Genomic DNA, 23,776 nt, shown 5'->3' on the forward strand with positions numbered 1-23,776 from the left:
CCTAGGAACAGCGGCGTCAAAGCAATAAAAAACACAAAAATAGAAGTTAAAAAAGAAAAGTTGCTACGGAGGGCAAACGCATGCGCAGACCATCTACAGGTAAAGAAGATGGTTTGCGCATGCGTCAGGATCGCTCTTCAGTGATCCATGTCGTCGGTGGGGGGGCGTTCCTCCGATCGCCCTCATTTGAATATGGACCCGTAGTGAATTGATCAGCCTGCCATGGATCGGACACGATCGGGCAGGTTAGAAAGCAGCAGGCACAGCTCCTCCCCCCCTCCCCCCCAGAGCCCCGATCAGATGAGCAGGCAGGGGAGAGCAGGGCTGCCCAAAGCCTCCGGATTCTTCTTTGTTTTCATCTCAGCTTGAAATAAAACAAATCCTAGATTACTGTACTGAGTAGGGCTGCCAGCTCTGCTTCAGTCTTTTTTTTTCTCCCCCCAAGAAATTTTATTGAAAATTTTATCAGAATACAAAAAGAAATCAGTAGCAAAGAAAAACATGGTATCAGTACAAACAGAGAAAGTACAATAGTATCATACAAGAATCAAAGATAAACATGATAATTTTCTCTTGATTTTGCGTTATACCATTATATAGTGACAAGAAACGGAAATAGTGAAAAAGGGGAGGAGAGAAGAAAAGAAGAGGAAGGGGCTATTAAAGGGAGGGAGAGAAGAGACAGGTCATAAATCAAGGGAAAGAAGGTCTCCCAGAGGCCAAAGAGAGAAAAGAGAAGAGGAAAGAAGATAAACAGGTAGTATTATATGCAAGACTGTGGAACTTTAAAGAGAGTCTAAGTAATCTTTAAAAATGGCCCATTTCTTAGTGATTTTGGTGTTCAGAGGCATAGTGGTAGTAATTAACATTTTGCGTTTATGTTGTAATAACACAGATTGTAACCAAAAGTGTGAGCTAAGTGAGTCAAATGATTTCCAGTTGGATAGTATGAGTCTCAGAGCTGCTGCTATGCGTTTGTTGTGTGTGCCCTGCGCCTACATTCCCCGGTAAGAGGTGGGTGTTTCCTCTTCTTCCATTTTGAGCATTACAAGGAGTGCTCATTTAAATACTAATGATCTCCTTGCAATACTTTTGCTTAGGGTTCACGGTGGCGGCTATCACTATCAGTAGAAGCCCCAGAGAACCCTTTTGAACATAGGAAGTGGAGCTTCCTGGCAAGTAAGATTGATTATTACCACTCAAGGAAAACTCTTAGTGGTAAAAACAGAACCTTTAAGAGATTTAGTTATTCCTTTGCTTTTAAATTAACCAAATTCTGGAATGCTTTACTGCTTACATTAAGAAGTTTAGGTTCTTTTGCTTTATTCTGGAAAGTTCTGAAAACTTTTTTGTTTGCTAAACATTTTGGAAATTAACTATTTCAGTCTACTTTTTCTTGTCAAATTTATGCATTATGTTTTCAGGGGTCTCAAAGTCCCTCCTTGAGGGCCGGAATCCAGTCGGGTTTTCAGGATTTCCCCAATGAATATGCATGAGATCTATGTGCTTGCACTGCTTTCAATGCATATTCATTGGGGAAATCCTGAAAATCCGACTGGATTGCGGCCCTCAAGGAGGGACTTTGAGATCCCTGTTTTACATTATTGTAAACTGAGTCGAGCTCCTCTTGGTTGATGACTCAGTCTATAAAACTAAGTTTTAGTTTAGTTTATATTCAAATTAACATTTTCCCCCTAAGAAGTGGGGTGGGGGGTGGATGTTATCTCGATTTATATTCAGATGTGTTTATATTTGAGTACCTATGGTAAATTATGTACCGCATGAAATGCTGGCTCATAGTGGGAGAGAGAAGAGATAGAGCCATGGGAGGGCAAGAGGGAAGCGAGGTGGGATAAGTAGATGCCAGGGGATGGTGAGAAAGGTATAGGGAGATGAGAATGGGGAGAGAGAGGGAGGGAAATTCTGGAAATGGTGGAGCCATGTGGAAGAGGTCAAAAGGGGGTTGGCAAAATGAGTGAGACAACAGTAAGAGAAAAGTGGCAGAAATGGCAACAGTGGCAGAAATGGAGAGTAGATAGAAGGAAACAGGAGGCTGGGAAAGGAGTGAGATGGGAAATGGGAGAGCTACCATTTTTCAGTCTACTGGTCATTAGTTTCATAGAACGTCCTCTTGTTTTATTGCTGTTTGAAAGGTTAGAACAAATGCTCCCTATTTAATCATTCCACCCCACCCATGAGTTTATTTATATTTCTATCATTGTGCCCCCTCAGTCCTAACCTGTTTGGGAAGAAGACATCAGGAAGGATAGGTGGGGGAGGGATAGTCAGACCCTGAAATTTGCTGAAAGCTGTACAGTAGAAATTCAAATAGTGTGCCAATAATTTTTGCTAATGCAGAATTTCAAAATGTAATGAAAATAATCTAATGGTTAAATAAAATGCATGCTAAATTGTAAATTCAGCTGAATCTTAAGAAAACAGATTGTTCTGGCAAGAAATACGATTAAAGAGTGAAAGTAGCTGTTTATTCCTCGTCAGGTTTAGATCGCCTTCTCTTCCAGGGTCCATTCAAAAGTAAATGTATTCTGTCACAGGATACTTAAAGCTTCCCAAAATATCTCCCTTCTTCTTTGCTTCTTTAACTCCCATCCTGCAGAAAGGCTGGCATGAATATTCCCGTGAATTGAAAAAGACAGGTGTAATTTCAAAGCACACATATAGTAGTAACCTATGGAAGCCTGTAAGTCTAAGGGCTCCTTTAATCTGCCCCCCCCCCCCCGCTACGCGGAAAAACTAACACCAGCTCAATGAAAGTATTAGAACTAGTGCACGCATTAAAACCGCTAGCACAGCTTAGTAAAAGGAGCCAAAAGTGCTTTGAAAATACACACAATAGTGAAAAAACATCACATAATATAAACATGATTTTTTTTTTTTTGGGGGGGGGGAAGCAACATAGTAGATGACGGCAGATAAAGATCAGAATGGTCCATCCAGTCTGCCCAACCTGGTTCAATTTAAATTTTTTTTCTTCTTAGCTATTTCTGGGCAAGAATCCAATGCTCTGCCCGGGACTGTTCTTAGGTTCCAACTACTGAAGTCTCCGTCAAAGCTCACTCCAGCCATTGAAGCCCTCCCCAGCCCATCCTCAACCAAAAGGCCATATACAGACACAGACCGTGCAAGTCTGCCCAGTACTGGCCTTAGTTCTTCATTACTTATGCCGGCTTATACAAAGCCATGGTAGAGGTGTTTAATTGCGGGCTGGAAAAGTAAATTTTCCGACACTCGTAGAATTCCTCTGAGCATCGCAGCATTTTCCTTGCCAGCCCGTGGTTGAAACCTCTACCTCGGCTTTGTAAAAGGAGCCCTTAAGGCTATGGCAAAAGCAGCCCTAAATACTCAACATTTTAACATGTGCTTTCCATTTGTGTCAAATTTAAAATACAGTGAAAATTCAAAAACACGAAATACAAAAAGTACTTCAAAATACAAAACCAATTGTAGAAACACCAGTTATCATAAACAGAAGCAGGACCGCAGTCGAACAAGATGTATCGGGCACAAGAGAGATACATTCATTCACTTACATTCATTCATTCACTTACATTCACATCCTGATCCGGCCAAAAGCAGCTTCTCTTTCGGAACTGCCTGGTGCACCCTGTGGACCACCTCTACCCTCTCCTCTCTTGTCAGGTAGGCATACTCTCCATTGGACCCCTGCACCACGAACCCTAGGAAAAGAGATTAAGAAGGCAATTCTATATGTGAGTGCCTCTTTATAGGCGCCCCAATTCCATATGATGGCATCTGAACACCCAGTTTTCATTATGGAATACTATCATATAACCTGGCATCAGTGCACCTACTGATTGCAGTTAGGGTGTTGTGTCAGTGGAGGAGGGGCCCGTGTTCCTGACAGTATTTTGTATGTTACACACATAAGTGTAGAGGCACAACAAGGGCTGGTGGTACTCATTGTCAGAGGCACCTGGCATCACATCCCCCAGTGGTGGGGGGGGGGTGTCTCTTAAACGAATCCCCCACCTCCTATGCCTCTTGCCAGGGAAAATGCATTTTTAAGAGACCCCCCCCCCTCTGCACCAGGGTGGGGATGGAAGAGAGATGCCAATACCCCTGCCAAGTTGGCACCCAGGGCGTTCTGCTGCTCCCTTACTATGCCACTACATAAGTGCCAACCCCACCCATGTTATGCTCATATGAATGCCCCTCCCCTTGTATTTCTGCACTATGGGGGGCAATTCTATAAAGGGCACTAAAAGTTAGGTACCCAACATCTCTGCGCTAATACAGTATACTGTAATGGCATCTGGTTATCCAGATTGTGTTATTGAATAAAGCTTAAGTTAGTGTTTGTGCACCAACACTACACTTTTAAGAACAGGTGTAAATGCTGACACCTCGATGCATAACTTGCAGTATTCTATAAGTTTGGCAACGGAGTGTGTGACACTCCCCCCCCCCCTTTGCAGATATGCATTAAAGCCCTTAGGTACAAACATGCAAACTTATAAAATACTATTGTTTACCCCTATTTGGGTGCCTAACTTGTGGCACAGAATTAGTGGCGTGCACTGATGTGTAACGTTACAGAATAGCATTTAGTTTCCCTGCAGTAAGTGGACATTTAACTGCAAAAATGCTGCCATTCTGTCCACTTACAGTACACACTCAAATGGTGCATAAAAGTGGGCGCCCGGTCAGTGGCACAAGGGAGGCGGATTGCCCCGGGCACTGTCTTTGCAGGGTGCTGGCACCTCTTTTCTTCTCTGCAGCGGCAATTCTTATGTTCTTATGTCCCTCCACCCCCCCCCCCCCCACCCTGTATACCTCTTGAAATGTTTGCCGGCATGAGCAGCATCTTCCACATCCTACTCACACCAGTCTCGGCTCCCTTCTGACATCACATCCTGGTCATGGGACCAGAACATGACATTAGAAAGGAGACGATGCCGGCGCGAAGAGGAGGTGGAAGATGTTGCTCACATCTGTAAACATTTCAAGAGGTAATTGGGTGGGGAGGGAGGAGCGGGGGTGCTCGATAAAAAGGAAAGACCAGTATATCAAAGAAAGGTATAGTGAAGGAATAAAAAAAGTTAGGAGAGATGAAGGGACAGCAACCACTAGAAAGAGAATTATCAGACGATGCAGGAAAGCAGAGGTGACAAAATGGGACTAACATGATAGAAAAATAAAATGTCCAGACAATAAAGGTAGAAAAAGTGTTCTATTTTAAATAGGTTAATGAATATGTTAGCTTTGGGATATGTGTATCATAGATCTTTGTATTATGTTCAGTGCTTTAACAGACAGCTGATTGGAGGGGGAGTGGGCACTGGCCCTGAACGCAAAATGGGTGAGCATCAAATTTTCTTCCTGCCCTCTCCCTTGCCCAAATGCAAAATATAAATACCTAAACTGATGGGAAATTCCAGAGCCCTATCAGCGGAAGACCTCTTCCTCCAGTCCAATAGCCAGAACTCTCCAAGCTCTGCAGTTGGTGGCAGCACAGGGACACTTCTGGCTGCCAGACTAGAAGAGGTGGTCTTCAGCTGGCAGGGCTTTGGGATCCCCACCCACCAGAAAGGGAGGTGGCTAATTTAAGGAGATCCTGAGCCCAGGACCCCTGTATGTTCAATACAAAAAGTGCAGATCTGTTTTTATTTCTCTTGCTGAGCTTAATTTCTTGGGGTTCCTAGTTCTGTATTTGGTAAAGGTCTGTCCGTTTTGCGTGTGAAGAAGTCATTTGAAGTTGTTTTTATGTGTGGTAGTAATGGCAGGTGGGGAGATTAGGGAGAGAGGGCAAGGAGAAGGGATCAGGGGCCTCCTCAATTTCTGCCCTGGGCCTCAGCATGTCTAAAACCAGCCCTGACACTAACCTCGAGGCTACTCTCATAATACCTGAAGCTGTCCTGGAGCCTTGTATCCCCTTTCAGTTTCAGGGGAGAGGGGGGGGGATGGCAACCGGTAGAGGATTAAGGAAGTATCATGCCTTAATCCCTCCAGTTTTTGTACCCTGAACGTTCATGAAACAGGTCTAAATAAAGATGTCCATTTTAGACTTGGATGTTTCTTCCCCATCAGTAATCACTGTTGAATGTCCTGATTTGGTGTCTCCCTAGTGCCGTCCAAAACATGCCCACAACACACCTCCGTGCTATTTGGACATATGGCAGTGTTAGAGGTCCAAATCTTGCCTTTGCAAAATTGGAATTTGAATGTTTTCAACAAATGTCCAACATATGCTTGAAAATAAGCACCATAGGTGCCAAGTTATATAAGAGCAGCTAAGGTGCTTACCTGCTATTTTATCCCCCTCTTTTGGCACTTAACTTCCTTTTGAGCGCCAAAAGTTAGGTCCCTAATTGATACCCCCTAAATCTTTATAGTGTGCCAGAAGTTGGGTAAGTGCAAAGTGATAACAGCTGAATCTTTAGGGAGCATCTTCAGATCACAGGGCCCCACGTGTGTAAGTTCAGCCCACCAAAGCCCCTCTGCAGCAGAGATGTTAAATTATTCTTTTATGATCAAGTGTAAGTAAAGAAGGATATAAAAATTATCTCTTAGCTGTAAAATGTTCCTTACCTGAAGGATTAGTGATAGATATATTTAGCAAATAAAGACCTACAGAGACAAGTGGAGTAAACCACAGGCCTCCCATACTTTGGGATGAATCAAATAACATTAAAGGAAGGGGGGTAGAAATAAACGGCAGCAGGCTGGTGTCAATGACCAGGGGTGCTCCCAGTTTTTCCTTTAACGATTTGAACAACATGTCAGAAAGATTGATGGAGAATGTGTGTGTGCTCCTGTACCTGTGTGCACTCACGGTGGCCTTGGTTGAACAGGTGCAATATTCTCAAGCACTCTGTATAAATATGGAGGGAAAGGAGCGCTGGACATACTTACAACTATGTAAACAGTGAAAATGACTCTTACACAGGCGCTGAAATATTTTGACAAGTTCTCCTCTTTCGTGGTGCACATTAAGCGTGACCTGGTCACTCAATTCGCCTTTAACGGTGTGAAGGGCAATTTCAAAACAGGTCATCTGTGTGTTGTAGAGGCTCCTCCGGCCATGGCCAGTATAATCGGAAGGCAAATACCTAAGAAGAACCAGACATGTCTGTGGCTTACTGACTGGGTGCGCCTGACAGGAACAGGTGGACTGTGTGGAAGCAAGTAGACACAGGTGCACGCTGTGTCACGGCATGAGATTATTACTGTTCAGCCAATCAGGAGCCAGATCACCATCATGCAGATGGCACGCAACAGAGAGTGCCAAGGGGAGCAAGAGGCAGACATGGAGAAAGGCAGAGGAAGGAAACAGGAAATTGTCAGTAACAGCTTCTTTTTTTATGGTTGTTCTACATTCCATTTTGTTATGTATGACAAGGTAACGGTTGTCCTACTTTCCACTCTCTCTGCAATGCCTCCACATATTTTGCTATGTAATATGTAATATTTTGCTAAAGTAATATGTAGATAAACTGGCAAACTGCTGTAATCTGGTTTTGGTATCGGTCTCTTCCCCGGGTTATACTAATGCGTATGCGTTAGTATTTCTTTTTTTAAAATTGCATTTGAAAATTAACATATCACAGATATACAGAAACACAGGAAAAATGAAAATCCCGGGTAGCCCGACCAGAAAAAAATATTATTAAATCATCCACAAGTGAAGTAATGGATCCAAGATCTAGCCCAAACGCATTCTTTTAAAATAACATCGTTCTCGTTACAAAAGCTCTAGCTCCCATTTCCTGCCAAGAAATTCTCCAGCTGCCCTTTTCAAACACACTGCAATCACTAGTCAGCGGCTTGAAATTCCAGCTAATGCTCCAAGCACCCAGTAATGCAATACATTTTAATTTGATTAGAAAGGCTTCTCCTTTGTTTATGCTTCAAACTCACTGACTGCTAAGACAAAATGATTTACATGATCGGTTTGCGAGCCAAGATTGGTGCGAGTGTTTTACTCGTCTTGCAAAACACTCGCAAACCACGGTTTGGCTGTACTTGAAAGCATCATCTGCTGTTACTGCAGGACCAAGATGCTTTTGGATAAAAACTGCCCCTTTAAGGACAAAACAATCCTCTTCTGATTTTACCCTCCCCATTGTTCTTCCCTTTTATGTTCTTTTTGCAAATATTGTAGTTCTTGCCCATCTCCTTATGTCTGGTGTATGGCTGTACGTCAAGTAATTTGTTGTACTAACATTCCCTAGTATAGTCCATCTTTGTTAATTTTATAATTTGATTTTATTGTATCTATTCTCTGTATTATTAGTATTGTACACCACCTAGAAGCCTGATTAGGCGGTATAAGACATTTTTAATAAACTTGTCTTTACAATATTTATTTAAACATTTATATACCGTCTAAAAACTAAACGGTTTACAAAAATTAAGCATACAAAAAATGAACATTATAAAATAAAATCTTCACTCTTAATTAACTTCTTCTGCTCTAAAATCAACAAAGTGCATCACAGGAATGCTGTAACTAACAGCTGAGTTTTTTAACCCTTTCTTAAATTGTAACCTGTTTGCGCATAATCGTAACTGCCCTAACAAAGCGTTCCACAACTTAACACCAGCACTGCAAAGTCATTGCTCTAGGGCAGACATGGGCAATTCCAGTCCTCGAGAGCCGGAATCCAATCAGGTTTTCAGGATTTCCCCAATGAATATGCATGAGATCTATTTGCATGCACTGCTTTGGGGGAAATCCTGAAAACCCGATTGGATTCCGGCCCTCGAGGACCGGAGTTGCCCATGTCTGCCCTAGTGACTATCTTCCCCCACACTCGGGTCTAATAACTTTCGATATCTCATAGCTTTTATTGCAAGACTTGAGCCAGTTGCAAATACATTTTAAGTGCTTCTCCAGCTGTCGGGCCAATCAGGTAATTCAATCAAAGAAAGTTTGGAGGGCAGTGCAGGTGGAAGCACGTAATTAGCAAGACGTCTGCTTGCAATTTTATGGCCACCCAACGCGGAGAAGTGTTTCATATGGAAAAATCCACGTATAGGACATTAGCACACGATAATGAGGCTATTAGGGACCAGGGAGGGGATTCAGGATGCAAGGGAGAGAGAGAAGGGGAATTTAGAGTGGGGATCTCAAAGTCCCTCCTTGAGGGCCGCAATCCAGTCGGCTTTTCAGGATTTCCCCAATGAATATGCACTGAAAGCAGTCCATGCACATAGATCTCATGCGTATTCATTGGGGAAATCCTGAAAACTTGACTGGATTGCGGCCCTCAAGGAGGGACTTTGAGACCCCTGAGAGGGAGACAGAACTGCAGTTGGAGTGAGGGAGGGAACAGAAGAGGCTAGAACAGACATGGGCAACTCCGGTCCTCGAGGGCCAGAATCCAATCGGGTTTTCAGGATTTCCCCAATTAATATGCATGAGATCTATTTGCATGCACTGCTTTCAATGCATATTAATTGGGGAAATCCTGAAAACCCGATTGGATTCCTGCCCTCGAGGACCGGAGTTACCCACCCCTGGGCTAGAACCTGAGAAAGAAAAAGGCAGGAAGGAATTTCAGGTCTTAGGGATGGGGGAATTCTATGTAAAACACTACAAATAAATTTTGCAGAATTTTCAAAAATTTTCTGCAGAATTCTGCCAGGAGAAACATGTATAATACAACCTGCCCTTGGTGCAGAACCTTGTGCACATGCATCGGGTGAGCTTTCTGTGCATACTAGCTCACTACATCAGAAGGCAAAACTCTCTTAAAGTTTGCATTAAAAGCCATGCACTTATCGTGTATACTCTAATATAAACCAAAGTAACCTTTTTTTTCCTCCCACAAAAGGGGACAAAAGGTTGATTCGAGTATAAACTGAGGATTTATATTCAAGTACAAGTATTGGTGATCTAGTGGTGAGCCAGGACAGGAGCAATCCCTCCTTGTCCTGTCCCGGCCAGCTCTGCGCCCCCACCCAGACCTCCCCTTGGCCTGCCTTGAGCCCTGGTGGTCCAGTGGTGAACTGGAACAATCCCTCCTGTCTCCGGCAGCTTTGCAGCACTCCATCTCCCTCCCGTTTCCTGCACCTGCAAAGGCCTACCTTGCATGCCCTGGTACTCCAGCTGTAAACTGGGAGAGGAATGATCCTCCTATGTTCCTGCCCTATGCAAAGCAGCTAAAGAAAATGGCTGCCACAAGTTCCCGCGGTTTCATGAGGTTGCTACAGGAATTTGCTGCAGCCATTTTCTTTAGTGGCTCTGCCTGGAGCAGGAGTGTAGGAGGATCGCTCTTGCTCCAGTTCACCACTGGGGAACCAGGACATCCAAGGTAGGGCTTTGCATGTCTGAGAGGGAGGTGAGTGGTGCAGAACCGGCAGAACAGGAAGAGTTGCTCCTGTCCTGGCTCACTGCTGGACCACCAGGGCTCAAGGTAGGCCTGCAATAGGTCTGGGAAGGGAGTGGGGGATGCACAGCTGGATGTCTCAAATATAAACCAAGATGGTCATTTTTTCACCCCAAAATCTTGGTTTGTATTCAAGTATATACAGTACCCATGGCTCTTACGCACAGCTTCTGCATTCGCTCAACTACCTCTATCCCAAAAGGTTGCACACCCCCTTCCCCACCTGGGGAGACTGGGCAGTATTTATACCACCGTTCAAATGCTTGAAAATCCAACCCAGAATGTCAAATAATTTATCAAAATGAAGCTCACTCTCTTCTTACAGCCTCACCTCGGAAAGGGATCAAAGAATACTTCTGCAAATTGTCCTCTAATCTTGGGTAGTCCACCTCTTCTTTCAGATTAAAGGGGGTTGAAATGGGAGGATAGATCCCTTTAAGATCCAGCTTTTGCCCGGCTTTAGAACAGACTCCTCTTATTAATGCGGACCCAGTCATCCAACCTAATATCCTAGGCACAGAATGCCAGGATGAACCAAGAAAGGGAAACAATCTGCAGGAGGCCATCATCTTCAAGAATAATTTCCATTCAGGTCATCCAGCTTTTTTTTGGTGGTTTTGTCCTCTTCTCTGCTGTTAGATGTTCTGGAGCAGTACAAAAGATCAGGCAGAAGTCTAACCCAGACTGGGACAGTTAACCATTAACTTGATTTAGTTACTATACATTTGCCATTAACTTTAAAAAAAAGATCAACGAAGAATCTTTGATGAAGTCTGTCTTGTTTTGAATTTACAGCTGTCTCAGCTATTCACAGCACACACTTCCCCATTACAGCCAAATCCCTGGAATTCTTTTTGTACTGTATCTTCAACAGTGATAAGGGAGATACAACTTCTTTTTTTTCTACACATAAAATTCGTTTGCCTTTAGGTTAGTGCTATACTGTATCTTTTGAAGCCAATACAGTACTTTATTTATTCCTAGCGTTATGCGTCCAAAAGTTGCACTAAATCTTTTCAAAGCTGGGGGGCAGGGAAGAACTCCAAAATGAAAACGGTTCCTACTAAACATGCCCATATGCACATAAACACTCGAAGTTAAGCCAGCGCCTCCCTGTACATTCAATTGCCTATCCTGGGTATCTGCTGTATAAACTTGAATCCGTTTTCCAAAATCTCCATGCAAAGGCTCCAACCCAGCAAGAACTTTCAAGCACGTTCCGTAAAGGGTTACGCAAGACGCTGTAGTCCACGCCCCCACTCAAGCCCGCAGACCAACCATACAGTACTGGCACGTGAAAGGCCAAAGGTTCGGGTCCGCAAACCATAGTGTCGCGAGGAAGTCCATAGGTCGCACCCCCGTCTCGGAGGCCGGATTAGCGTCACGTTATTTCCTGAAATGAGGGCGTTGATTGGACAAAGTCGTTGTCCGCCTCTCTCAAAAAGCAGAGGGCACGGCGGGAAATTTGAATGTTGCCCATAGGCTTTTTATGCTCCTCGGAGTCAGCTTGCTTTCTAGATTAGTCTACTTTAAGCAAAGAAACAGTTTTTAGATCTGTAGTGGTGTGTGAATAAGGAATAATCAGTAAATGAGAAATAGATGTTGCTGTTCTATCTGGGGTGACTTATTGCTTCTTCCTACTTCAGGACATTATGGCAATAAAAAACCTCCCTGCAGTATTTGATGTGATTTTGAAATTTGGAGTTCAAGTTTAATTATTTTTATTTATTTATTTCTTTAAAAAAAAATTATATTCTGCAATAACTAAGCAGAATACAAACAATGTACAAAATAAAATGCAAAAAACTAACCAACAGACAAGTTCCAATACCTATACCTTTTCAGCATTTTGTTCAATTCCTGCTTACTTAACCTTCTTGTCCAAATTGTCTGCCTTGACTAGATTATAAGCTCTTTTGATCAAGAACTATCTCTTTTACATTTTGATGTACAGTGCTGCATATGTCTAGTAGTGCTGTAGAAATGACAAGTAGTACTGTAGTAATAATAAGAGCTGATGATGCTTCTTAAACTATATTACACAACAACATAATCTCAGTAATTAATTAAAAGTCCTGGATCCATTTGTGAATGGTGGCGTGTTATTTTTCTTACAGCGCTTTCAACTATTAGTATAAGATTGCATGGATTATCTTTATGTGAACTCTTTTATTTGAACACAAGACATTACATTACATTACATTAGTGATTTCTATTCCGCCATTACCTTGCGGTTCAAGGCGGATTACATACAAATTAAAAGGAATAGAATAAGCGATGACATAGAATTTTTTAAGGTAATAAACATTGGATAAAGAGTTACCAAAGGGAAGTGGAGGTCTTTAGGAGGTAAGAATATGGTGAAATTATGGGTTTTAGATAACATTTGATAGATAAAAGTGTTGTTAAGAGTAGGTGTGGTTAGGAATGTTTCAGGGCTTTCTTGAAGAGTATAGTCTTCACTTCCTTTCTGAAAATCTTGTAGTCTGGGGTGGTTAACAGTAGGTTGGAGATTTGGTTATCCAGTTTTGCAGCTCGAGTGGCTAGGAGGCTGTCGTATTGTTTTGACCGTTTTACTTCCTTGATCGGGGGAGGTGTGAAAGGGGAGTGCGTTTTTCTATGTCTGGTTGAGGTTGCTTGGATGAGGCGATTGTTTAGGTAGGCTGGGCTGTTTCCATTTAGGGTTTTGAATATCATGCAGTAGAATTTAAATGATATTCTTTCTTGGATTGGTAGTCAGTGTGAGTTGATGTAGGCTTCTGTGATATGATCATGTTTCCTCAGTGAGTAGATGAGTCTCAGAGCAGTATTTTGGATTGTTTGTAGTTGCTTGGTCATCGTGGCAGGGCAGGGGAGGTAGAGGATGTTGCAGTAGTCTAGCAATCCTAGGATTAGGGATTGCACTATGAGCTGGAATTGTGTTCTTTCAAAGAATTTCCGGACTTGTCTCAGGTTTCTCATTATTGCAAAGGATTTCTGTATGGTTTTATTTATTTGCAGTTGCATAGTGCAGCATCTGTCTATTGTCACTCCTAGTAGTTTTATGGTGGTTTGGATTGGATAGTTGATTGAGTTAAGTTCTAAATTGGTTATAGTTGGGACTTTGTCATTTTCGAGGAGGATGAATTTAGTTTTGTCTGGGTTGAGTTTTAGTTTGTGTTCTTTCATCCAGGTTGTAACTGTTTCTATTGTTTGGTGTATTATGTTTGTCATGGTGGTCTTTGGCTGATCATATGGTATGAGGATGGTGATGTCATCCGCATAACTATAGGTGGTAATGCCTAGGTTATCCAGGTATGCCCCGAGAGAGGCAGTGTATAGGTTGAAGAGAGTAGGGGATAGTGGGGATCCCTGTGGTACGCCGCAAGGGTTTGACCAAGGATCTGATTTTTCTTTGTTTGATTTTACTCTGTAGGTTCTGGATTTTAGGAAGCCTTCAAACCAAAAATATACTGTATCTGAGATACCTATTGCATCCAAGATTTGGAGAAGGATGTTATGATCAACTAGGTCGAATGCTGCAGTCAGGTCCAGTTGTATGAGAAGCATTTTTTTTCCTGTGCTGAGGTGTTGTCTGGCTGTGTCCATAAGGGAGCCCAGGAGTGTCTCTGTGCTGAAGTTAGTTCTGAATCCTGATTGCATGGGGTGGAGTAGGTTATGGTCATCTAGATAGTTTGTGAGGAGTTTGGCTACTAGGCCTTCTGTAATTTTGACGTATAGCGATATAGAGGCAATGGGTCTGAAGTTGGATGGTTGGTCTGTTGGGTCTTTTTGAATTGGGGTGATGATAATTTCGCTGAGGTCAGTAGGGAAAAAGCCATCTGTGAGTGTTGTTTGTATCCATTGCAGAAGTAGAGTACGGAATTTTACACTGGAGGTGGTAAGGAGATATGCTGGGCAGTGGTTGAGGTCACAGGAGGCGTGGCTGTATTTTTTGTAGAGTTTATTGAATTCTGACCATTGTATGTTGGGGAATTGAGACCATGTTCTGTCCGCTGTAGTAGATTCTTTATCCGTGGGTTGGGTTGTGATTTCGTTTAGGTGGGGTGGGGTAAAGTTGAGGGTGGCTCTGGCGTTAGTGATTTTGTTCTTGAAATAGTCTGCTAGGAGGGTGGCTGAGGGGGTTGGGTTGTTGTTAGTGGTCGTGTAGGGTTTGGTGTCAGTTAGGTCTTTTAATATTTTGAATAGTTTTTTGGTATCTTGGGTTTCTGTGCCTATAAGGTTTGTGTAGTGAGTTTTTCTCTTGTCTTTTAGTAGGATTTTATATTGTTTGTTAATTTTTTTCCAGGCGGTTTTCGTTTGATCTAGGTTTGTTTTTCTCCATTTTCTTTCTAATCTTCTGCATTGTCTTTTAAGTTGGAGCAGATCGTTGTCAAACCATTGGTCTGATCTTCTACTGGTTCTAGTTTTGGTTTGTAGTGGGGCTAGTTCGTCCTGGATGTTGGTGGCTAGAAAATTCCAGTGAGAGATGAAGTCTTTTGGGTCGCAGTCCTGGAGTGTTTCATCTATTTTTTTCCAGAATACAGTTGGCTCGATATGTTTGCGTGAGGTGTATGTTATTTTTTGGGATTTAGGTGTGGTTTTGTTCTTGGTCCAGTTAATGCTGAAATTGTAAGTGTAGTGGTCTGACCAGAGGGATGGGGACCAGGTTCCATTGGGTGTTTGAATTACTGGGGTGGTTGTTTGGTGGGTCATGAAGGCTGCAATGTCAAGTTGATGTCCTTTTTCATGAGTGGTTTGTGGGTCTAGGATTTGGAAGGATAAGGCATTGAGAAATGCTAGACAGTTTTTTGCTGGTGTGGATTTTGGGTCTTCTAGGTGGAGGTTTAGGTCTCCTAGGATAAGGTTATATTCTGCTGTTAAGGAGTTTTGGTAGATGAAGTTTTCAAATTCAGGTCTCGTTGTGGTCCAATTACCCGGTGTTATGTAACAGAGCATGCAGGTTAGTGAGTTTTTTAGTGTGGAGCTTGTGAGATGACAGGCAAGGAAGTCCATTTGTGTGGTGGATGTTTTTTCTTGTATATTTAGGGTTAGGGAGTCTTTGAATATTATTGCTAGTCCTCCTCCTCTTTTTTTCTCTCTGCAGGTCACTGTTATTTTGTACCCCTGCGGGCATACCTCTGTTATTCTGGGGTCTGTGTCTGAGGTTAACCAGGTTTCTGTGAGGAAGAGACAGTCTAGGTTTTCGGTTTTTATCCAATTTTTTATATGTTCTGTTTTAGATCCTAAGGCTCTGATGTTTAGGTAGGCACACTTGTGAGACTTCTGAGGCAGACCCTTTTGGGCCAAAACATGTACATGTCAAGTCGTTGAATGTTTTATTGAAGAAATAAAGTGAGTTCACCAGTCTTCTTTGGACCTGTCCACTCCTTTGCCTTTGCATTATGTGATTGTGGATTTGACTATCCATACGTTGGGAAACAACCGTCATTATTTTTTGTGTGTATGTATGTGTGTGAGAGATGTATATGCATACAAACACACAAACGTCAAAACTTAATCATTACAAGCATGATGTCTTAAAAGTTAATTTAATAGTGGGGGAGGGGGTGTTAAGCTTGAAGTTTCATCTATGTAGGACACCCAAGTTACCTTACACTGACCCTGTATAACAGCATCTTTGCTTATGGAAATATTACAAAAGCAATTGTGATTATCTGTGGATAAATCAGAGCCTACCTGTGGAAAAGAGCCTTTTAAACATACCCTCCCCCACGATGACATACAGAGCACAAACAAACTGAGGCAAGCAGGCAGTGGACTTCACAAATCCAGGAATTTCATTCTGAGATTTCCACAGCTCTGCCCAACCATCTGAACAGTCATGAGAATGATATTGGTGAAATGAAATGTAGATGGCAGTGGCAGTACACCCCCAACTGCCCTAAGCATGATGCCTGGCTGATGTGTGTGATGAGTTGGGTTAGTTGGCAGTGGGACCTGGTGACACAGTGCTTGCATGGTTGGGGATTGGGTTTCTTGAGGATTCACTGAATCCCTAAAAGGCCTGGACTAATTCCCATTGATACATTCCATCCTCTTTCTTTTTTTAATACAAGCCAACAAATGATGACAAGGCAGATTGCAGTGAATGCTGAGTAAGTTGTAATTAGACATTTTAGTGCTTGGTGACAGCTCTTGCATGCTTGTGCTCTCTAGTGCTAGTGCTCTCTTGCATGTGTCCTGGTCCTGCTCCTGTTCCCTCCCCCTCCTTCACTCTGAGCCTCAGTCCTCTTCCCTTTTTCCCCTTCTCCCCTCTCACTCAGGATGGTGGGAGAAAGGTGTCTCTCCCCCTGGCTTTTCATCAGCAATTGATTCATGCAGTTCTTGGCCTGAGCATCTTGCCTTTTTGCAATGGAGTTTGTGCCAGTTTGAGTCCAGATGGTTTCTGTAATAGATGGGCACTATGGGGGCTCAGGCTGACTGAGCACTGTAGAGAATGAAACAGTGACAAAATTAATCACCATTCCCATCCCACAGATAACCGTGGGAAACTATCCCGTGTCATTCTTTAGTGTCTATCTTAACCTCAGTCCTTCTACACCAGCATTCTTCAATGCAAGGCTTGATGGTCTGTGGCTCTGCCCATTCATACTCTGGTTCTTATGTGAGCCAAGTATAGGATAATGAACCCATTGTGACATCAGTGTCAAGGCTGACTTTTAGGTATTGATGGAATGAGGCATTATGACATCACAATCTCAGCTGTGGAATGTTGCTACTCTTTGGATTTCTGCCAGGTACTTGAGACCTGGGTTGGCCATTGCTGGAAACAGGATACTGGGCTTGCTGGAGCTTCGGTCTGTCCCAGTATAGCAATGCTTATGGTCTTATGTTCTAACCATCCAGTGTCATTCATTAGAGTCTATCTCAACCTCAGTCTTTCTACACCAGCATTCTACAAATTGGTTGTGCCTATTCATACTCTGGTTCTTTTTTTTTTTTTATCTTATTAATTTTCAAATATTAACAGTGCATTGCAAAAATTTTAAACATAAACAAATCATACTCTTGATTCTTATTTGAGCCAAGTATAGACAAAGCCATTGTGACATCACTGATGTGATTGGCTCTTAGGCATCGATGGAATGAGGCATTATGACATCACAATATCTGCTCTGGATACCAGAGACTGTCATTCTTTAGTGTCTATCTCAACTTCAGTCCTTCTACTCCAGTATTCTTCAATGCAAGGCATGTGGGTCAGAGGTTGTGCCCATTGATACTCTGATTCTTCCCTCTCTGCTTAAAGAATGACATGGAGATGGTTTCCCGCAGTTATCCACAAGGATGGGAACGGTGATAAATTTAGTCACTGTGTCATTCTCTACAAGCAGTGCAGATAGACCCTGATACCTATCAGGTTCTCTTTTTTGGGTAGGCTTTGTTGCAACTGCACTGGTTGTACTCTTCCAGCATTTACACATCTTGTTTAACCAATGGTTCTACACCTTTCTTTTCACATGACACACCTGACAGATGATGTTCACATCCATGACACATTGAACACTACTGTTTATGGTTGATATGTAAGGGATTTTTTTGTTGTTGTTCAATCATTATTGCTGAAAATGATGCAATGATAGGTGGTGACTGCTGGATAGGGAACAGCAAACTTACGACATATACAACTGGGGCCGGTGACAGTAGTGAACATTCGGGGTAATGGAGAAGCAGAAAGGACCAGTCATGCAGATTTCAATTACCGGATTTTCCTGCTCTGCTCTCCCCAGCCTGCAGGCACACATGGTTGTGAAGGAAAGTAAGGGAAAGGGACTGGGACTTGTATACCGCTTTTATGTAATTTTTTACAACCACACTCAAAGCAGTTTACATAGATGTACTTCAAGCATGTTCCCTGTCTGTTCTGGTGAGCTCACAATCTATCTAATGTACCTGGGGAATAGGAGGATTAAATGACTTGCCCAGGGTCACAAGGAGCAGTGTGGATTTGAACCCACAACTTCAGGGTGCTGAGGCTGTTGCTCTAACCACTGTGCCACTGACTGTCACATTTTTGGTGACACACTGGTTGAGAACCACTGGTTTAGGCTTAAGTTATGAGCAAAATTGTATGGTAGCCATATTAGTCCTCTTTTAATATTTAAAGGTAATATATAGAAATAAAACAAAGCAAATAAGATGATACCTCTTTAATTGGACTAGCGATGCATTTTTTGATTCACTTTCAAAAGGTAACCCTTCTTCAGATCAGAAATAAGCAAACGTTGACAAAATCAGTTTATACAGTGTAAATGGAACATAAAAGCAATCTGAAGGCAGTCACAGGAAGAGGGAAGGTGTAGGTACAGTGAGAAACAGAGAGGGCTGGGTGTGTTAGAGATAGAGAGAGATAGATGGATAATAAGAAGGTGACAACAGTATAATTTTATGGTTTGTAATATTATGGTTGGTAATATTATAGAAAACCAAGATCTTTGGGCTAGACAGATTGGAAATGCTGGGGCTATTCTCCCTGGAAAAGCGGAGACTTAGAGGAGACATGATAGAAACCTTCAAAACCATGAAGGGCATAGAGAAGGTAGACAGGGACAAATTCTTCAGGCTGTGGGGAGCCACAAGTACAAGGGGGCACTCGGAGAAATTGAAAAAGGACAGGTTTAGAACAAATGCTAGGAAGTTCTTTTTCACTCAGAGGGTGGTGGACACATGGAACGCGCTTTCGGAGGCTGTGATAGGCCAGAGCACGCTACAGGGGTTCAAGGAGGGTCTAGATAGGTTCCTAAAAGAAAAGGGGATTGAGGGGTACAGATAGAAGTAGAGGTAGGTTATAGGAATAGTCAGAAACCACTTCACAGGTCATGGACCTGATGGGCCGCCACGGGAGCGGACCACTGGGCACGATGGACCTCTGGTCTGACCTAGTGGAGGCAACTTCTTATGTAGATTCACTAAGCAAACCAATTGCAACCCCTTTGCAACTCGATTTCCCTCCGACCTGATTCACTAACTTCTGTGCCGATCCGATTCTGATCCATGCATGCAAATGAGGAGAAATGGCATGCAAAGTAGGAAGGACACGATTCACTAACAAAATTCAGGCACACCAACTGGGCTGGCTGATCCAAAAACAAGTGACTGCTGAGGACCAGTTGCTTGTGCAAAAACCCCGCTCTCAGCCCCGATTCTCCTGCTCATGCCGCCCTACTCAGCCCCGACTCGCCTGCCTTTTTGCCACCCTGCTTAGCCCCGACTCTCCTGCCCTTGCAGCCCCTATACTCTCCTGCTCTACCTCCCTTCCCTGCAGCATGAGCCCTTGGCTTTAACCTGCTTTAAACTCACGGGTTAAAACCACAAGTTCGCGAGTAAAAGTAAAGTAAAAAAAAAAAAAAAAAGCATGGACAGCAAACGCATGTGCAGACCATCTATAGGCAAAGAAGATGGTCTGCACATGTGTCGGGATCGCTCAGTAGTGATCCGTGGGGGTCGTTCCTCCGATCACCCCCATTTGAATATTGTCCCGTCATGAATTGGTCGGCCTGCCGCGGATCGGCCACGATCGGCAGGTTAGTGAATATAGCCATTGTCTGGGGGTGTCAAGACAGGATATAACAAAGATCTCGGTTTTCTATAGCATACAAACCCTGAAATGATACCGCTTTGTCACCTTCTTATCACCCATCCATATCTTTTTCCTATGACTACCTTTGGGATGCTTTCACGAGGGGGTGCTGAAAAGTTCTCAGCCCAACTGAGTGTTATTTCACCACTATAGCTGAAAAGAGTGTTGTCTTATTTCATTACGTGCCAAAATTCTGTGTTTTGACATTGTTTCAGATCACTGATTGAACCATAGACACATCATTCTTTCCTTGATTGGGCTGAGAACCTTTCCGCACCCCCTCACATGTTTCACTTATATACACCGTTATTTGTCATTTCATTTCAAAATATTTTTATTGAGTTTTCAGTAACAAAAAAAGAAAGTACAACAATAGAACAGAAAGAAAAACCATCAGATAGCAATTGAACAATAAGGTTCAACAGAACCAACTAGAACTCCAGAGGAATGACATATAGAGTATCTCAGAGTGTCTTGGGGGAAAACCAGAGGAACCATTGGAACCAAAGGAAAACCTGAGGAGGAAGCAATGAGAAGAGAGAAATGAAGTAGAAGAAAAAGAGAAGAAAGAGCTTAGAAGTAGTAAGAGAGATAAGTTAGTATAAGAAAGAGTGTAGGACGGACATCCCACCCCCAGAAGAGGGAGCAGGAAAGAAACAAGGAAAAAACAGTGATGGTGAAAAATATGAGGAACGTCACCGACTAAGGAGAGAAATGTTGAATAGGTTCCCATATACGGGATATAAGCAGAGTTCTGTTGGAGAATTCCGCGGCTTTCAACTCGTACAAATGAATCATAAGGACAGAGTTCCACCAGAAAACAACATTAAGGGAGTCAGCAGATTTCCAGTTATGAAGAATACACTGTTATTTGTCAACATTTGCTTATTTGTGACCTGGAGAAGAAGGGTTACTTTCAAAACCTAATAAAAAATAAATTTACCTAGTTATCTAATTTGCAAAAGGATATTTAGTGCTTTAGGAAAGTGGAACTCTGGCACCATCTGCTGTGCATCAAGGAGATATTCCTGCTTCTACTGATTTTGTGTCATTTCAACAATAAACATTGGGACATAAATATCAAATTCATTTGTCTCTCTTTTGCAACATATAGATCTTTCTTCTGTGGCTTCTTGATCAATCTCACTAGCCCAAGAGGGGTTTCATTTTTGGGGGGTTAATCTTGTTCACCCATGTTTTTATATTTCACATCAGATTAGCCCTGAATGTCAACAAATCTAATGTTATGTTTTTCCCTTGGAAAGGTGGTCACAAACTTCTGTTTCCCATTACTATTAAAGGTTCTATCCTGCAATCGACCAGTAGCATTAAGATCCTTGGGGTCATCTTCGACTGCAAACTTACCTTCCACGAACATATTAGTAATATTGTTAGATCTACCTTCTTTAGATTACGGCAAATTCGTTCTGTTTCCAAATTTGTATACCCTACGTAAGAACATAAGAATTTGCCTCTGCTGGGTCAGACCAGAGGTCCATCGCGCCCAGCAGTCCGCACCCGTGGCGGCCCATCAGGTTCATGACCTGTCAGGTTATCTTGATTTAGCCCTATAGCCCCCTTGTTTTTATCTATACTCTTTCCATACTCATATCTAAATCTCTAAACATACTAATTCATTTGCTGGTGATCTCAAAAATTGATTATTGTAACGCTTTGTTCAAAGGAATTGCCTTTGTTCAAAATGCATCAATTAAACTCATAAAGAATGCAAAAAAATTTGATCATGTGACGCCTTTACTCAAGGAAGCACATTGGCTTCCAGTTGCTCACCGAATAACTTTCAAGTTAAGCTTACTAACTTTCAAATCTCTTCTTTATAAAACACCTTCATTCATTCATAGATTATTGATTCCTTATACTTCCTCTAGATCACTTAGATCAGGGATCTCAAAGTCCCTCCTTGAGGGCCGCAATCCAGTCGGGTTTTCAGGATATCCCCAATGAATATGCATTGAAAGCAGTGCATGCACATAGATCTCATGCATATTCATTAGGGAAATCCTGAAAACCCGACTGGATTGCGGCCCTCAAGGAGGGACTTTGAGACCCCTGACTTAGATCTATTGACCAACATCTCGACAGTTCCTTCTCTTAAAACCATAAATACACGTCAGCACTCTATTTTTTCCGTTACAGCCCCCCAAATGTGGAATTTACTCCCAATTCATGTACGAGAAGAATTTGGTTTGGATAGATTTAAGAGCAAGTTAAAATGCTTTCTCTTTAAAGATGCATTTGACAACTAATAAAACTAGATTTGGTTCGTAAACCTGAAAATAGGACTAGATCAGGTGTCTCTACTGAGCCCTGGTCTTTAAATTCTCTGTAGCTTATTATTCTCCCCCTCCCTATTGTTTTTTTCCCTTATATGTCTTCTTTACTATTTTTAAACTTGTATTTCTTTTCCTATTCCCTTCCTCTTGTATCATTTGTTTTGTCTTGTTAGTTATATTTATATTGTCTGTTTCCCTTTGATTATTGTAACTCAAGATTTTAATGTTTTGCACATCGCTTAGAATTCGGAATGAGCGATTAATCAAATAATTAATAAACTTGGATCATACAATATAACTTAAACTCCTGTTGTTCCTTTAAATGAGAGATTCCCATCCCAGTCCTTGGGACACAACTAACCAGTCAGGTTTTCAGGATATCCACAATGAATATGCATGAAATAAATTTGCAAGTTCTACTTCCATTCTATGCAAATCTATCCGGAAGAGGTGTTGGAGACAGAGACTGTATCTGAATTCAAGAGGGCCTGGGATAGGCACGTGGGATCTCTCAAAGAGAGATAATGGTTACTGCGGATGGACAGACTAGACGGGCCATTTGGATTTTAACTGCGGTCATGTTTCTATGTATATTAATTGGTGGGTATCCTGAAAATGACTGGCTAGGAGCATCCAGAGAACAGGGTTGAGAACCTCTGTTCTAGCATGAGGCATAACTTTTTAGTGCCGATATGAACTTTTGTTTTTATTTGTTTTGCTGTGTATTTAATTAGGATTATAAAGCAAATGGAAACAAACTGGGCAGACTGGATGGCCCAATAGGCCTTTATCTACCATCCTCAACTGTCTTACTAGGCCTGGTTGAGGCTTGCCACATTCTGCACTTATCAGAAGAAGGGTGCTTAGCTTTCCAAAACTAGCCATAGGGGTGTTATATTAATCTAGCAAAAGATGTCACCTAAAATGTCATGCACGGACCTACACTTTTAGCCAGGAGAAAACTGACAGTGATCTGGGCCCCTAACTAGAGAAAGATATGGGGACAAATTTGTCCCTGCATGAGCTTTTTCTATCCCTGCAAGCTCTGTCTTTATCTGCATAAGCCTCAAATATATGATTTTAAAGTGTTGGAGGCTTATGCAGATGAGGACAAAGCTTGCAGGGATGGGGCAGAGACAAGGACAGAACTCAAGGGGATGGGGATAGAACCCCTGGGGGGACAGGGATAAAATTGTCCCCATGTCATTTATTCTATCCCGAACCACTCATCTGATATAGATGAATGATTATTACTGGTTAAGGGAGAGTGGACCTCTGAACACTGTCCTATTGATAGACCGGTCAGTACACCCTTGCTTTGATCTCTCCAAAACTAGCCACAGGTGTATTAGGTTAGTCCAGAAAAGTATGTCGCCAACAATGTCATGCATTGACCTTTATTTTGAGTGGCCTGATTAAAAAAAAAAAAAAAAAGAAGCTCCAAAAAATTAAAAGACTTTTGGAGGAAACCAAAAGGATTTGTAATAGAAAACATACACAGGGTGGGGTAAATTTCCCAAATTTTT

At 42.3% G+C, this 23,776-nt stretch overlaps 1 protein-coding gene across 1 annotated transcript in view; it reads right to left on the bottom strand.

Moving 5' to 3' along the window:
* Positions 1 to 11,638, bottom strand: part of HOGA1 (4-hydroxy-2-oxoglutarate aldolase 1) — a 39,401-nt gene extending 27,763 nt beyond the window's left edge. Inside the window, exons 1-2 of the mRNA XM_033943253.1 lie at positions 10,705 to 11,638; positions 3,570 to 3,698 (exon numbers count right to left, since the gene is read on the bottom strand). Of these exons, the coding sequence (XP_033799144.1) occupies positions 3,570 to 3,698; positions 10,705 to 10,942 (367 nt within the window). The 5' untranslated portion in view covers positions 10,943 to 11,638. The remainder of the gene's footprint in view (positions 1 to 3,569; positions 3,699 to 10,704) is intronic.
* Positions 11,639 to 23,776: the final 12,138 nt, after the last annotated feature.

The sequence above is a fragment of the Geotrypetes seraphini genome, chromosome 4 (genome assembly GCF_902459505.1).
Source record: "Geotrypetes seraphini chromosome 4, aGeoSer1.1, whole genome shotgun sequence".
Classification (NCBI taxonomy): domain Eukaryota; kingdom Metazoa; phylum Chordata; class Amphibia; order Gymnophiona; family Dermophiidae; genus Geotrypetes; species Geotrypetes seraphini.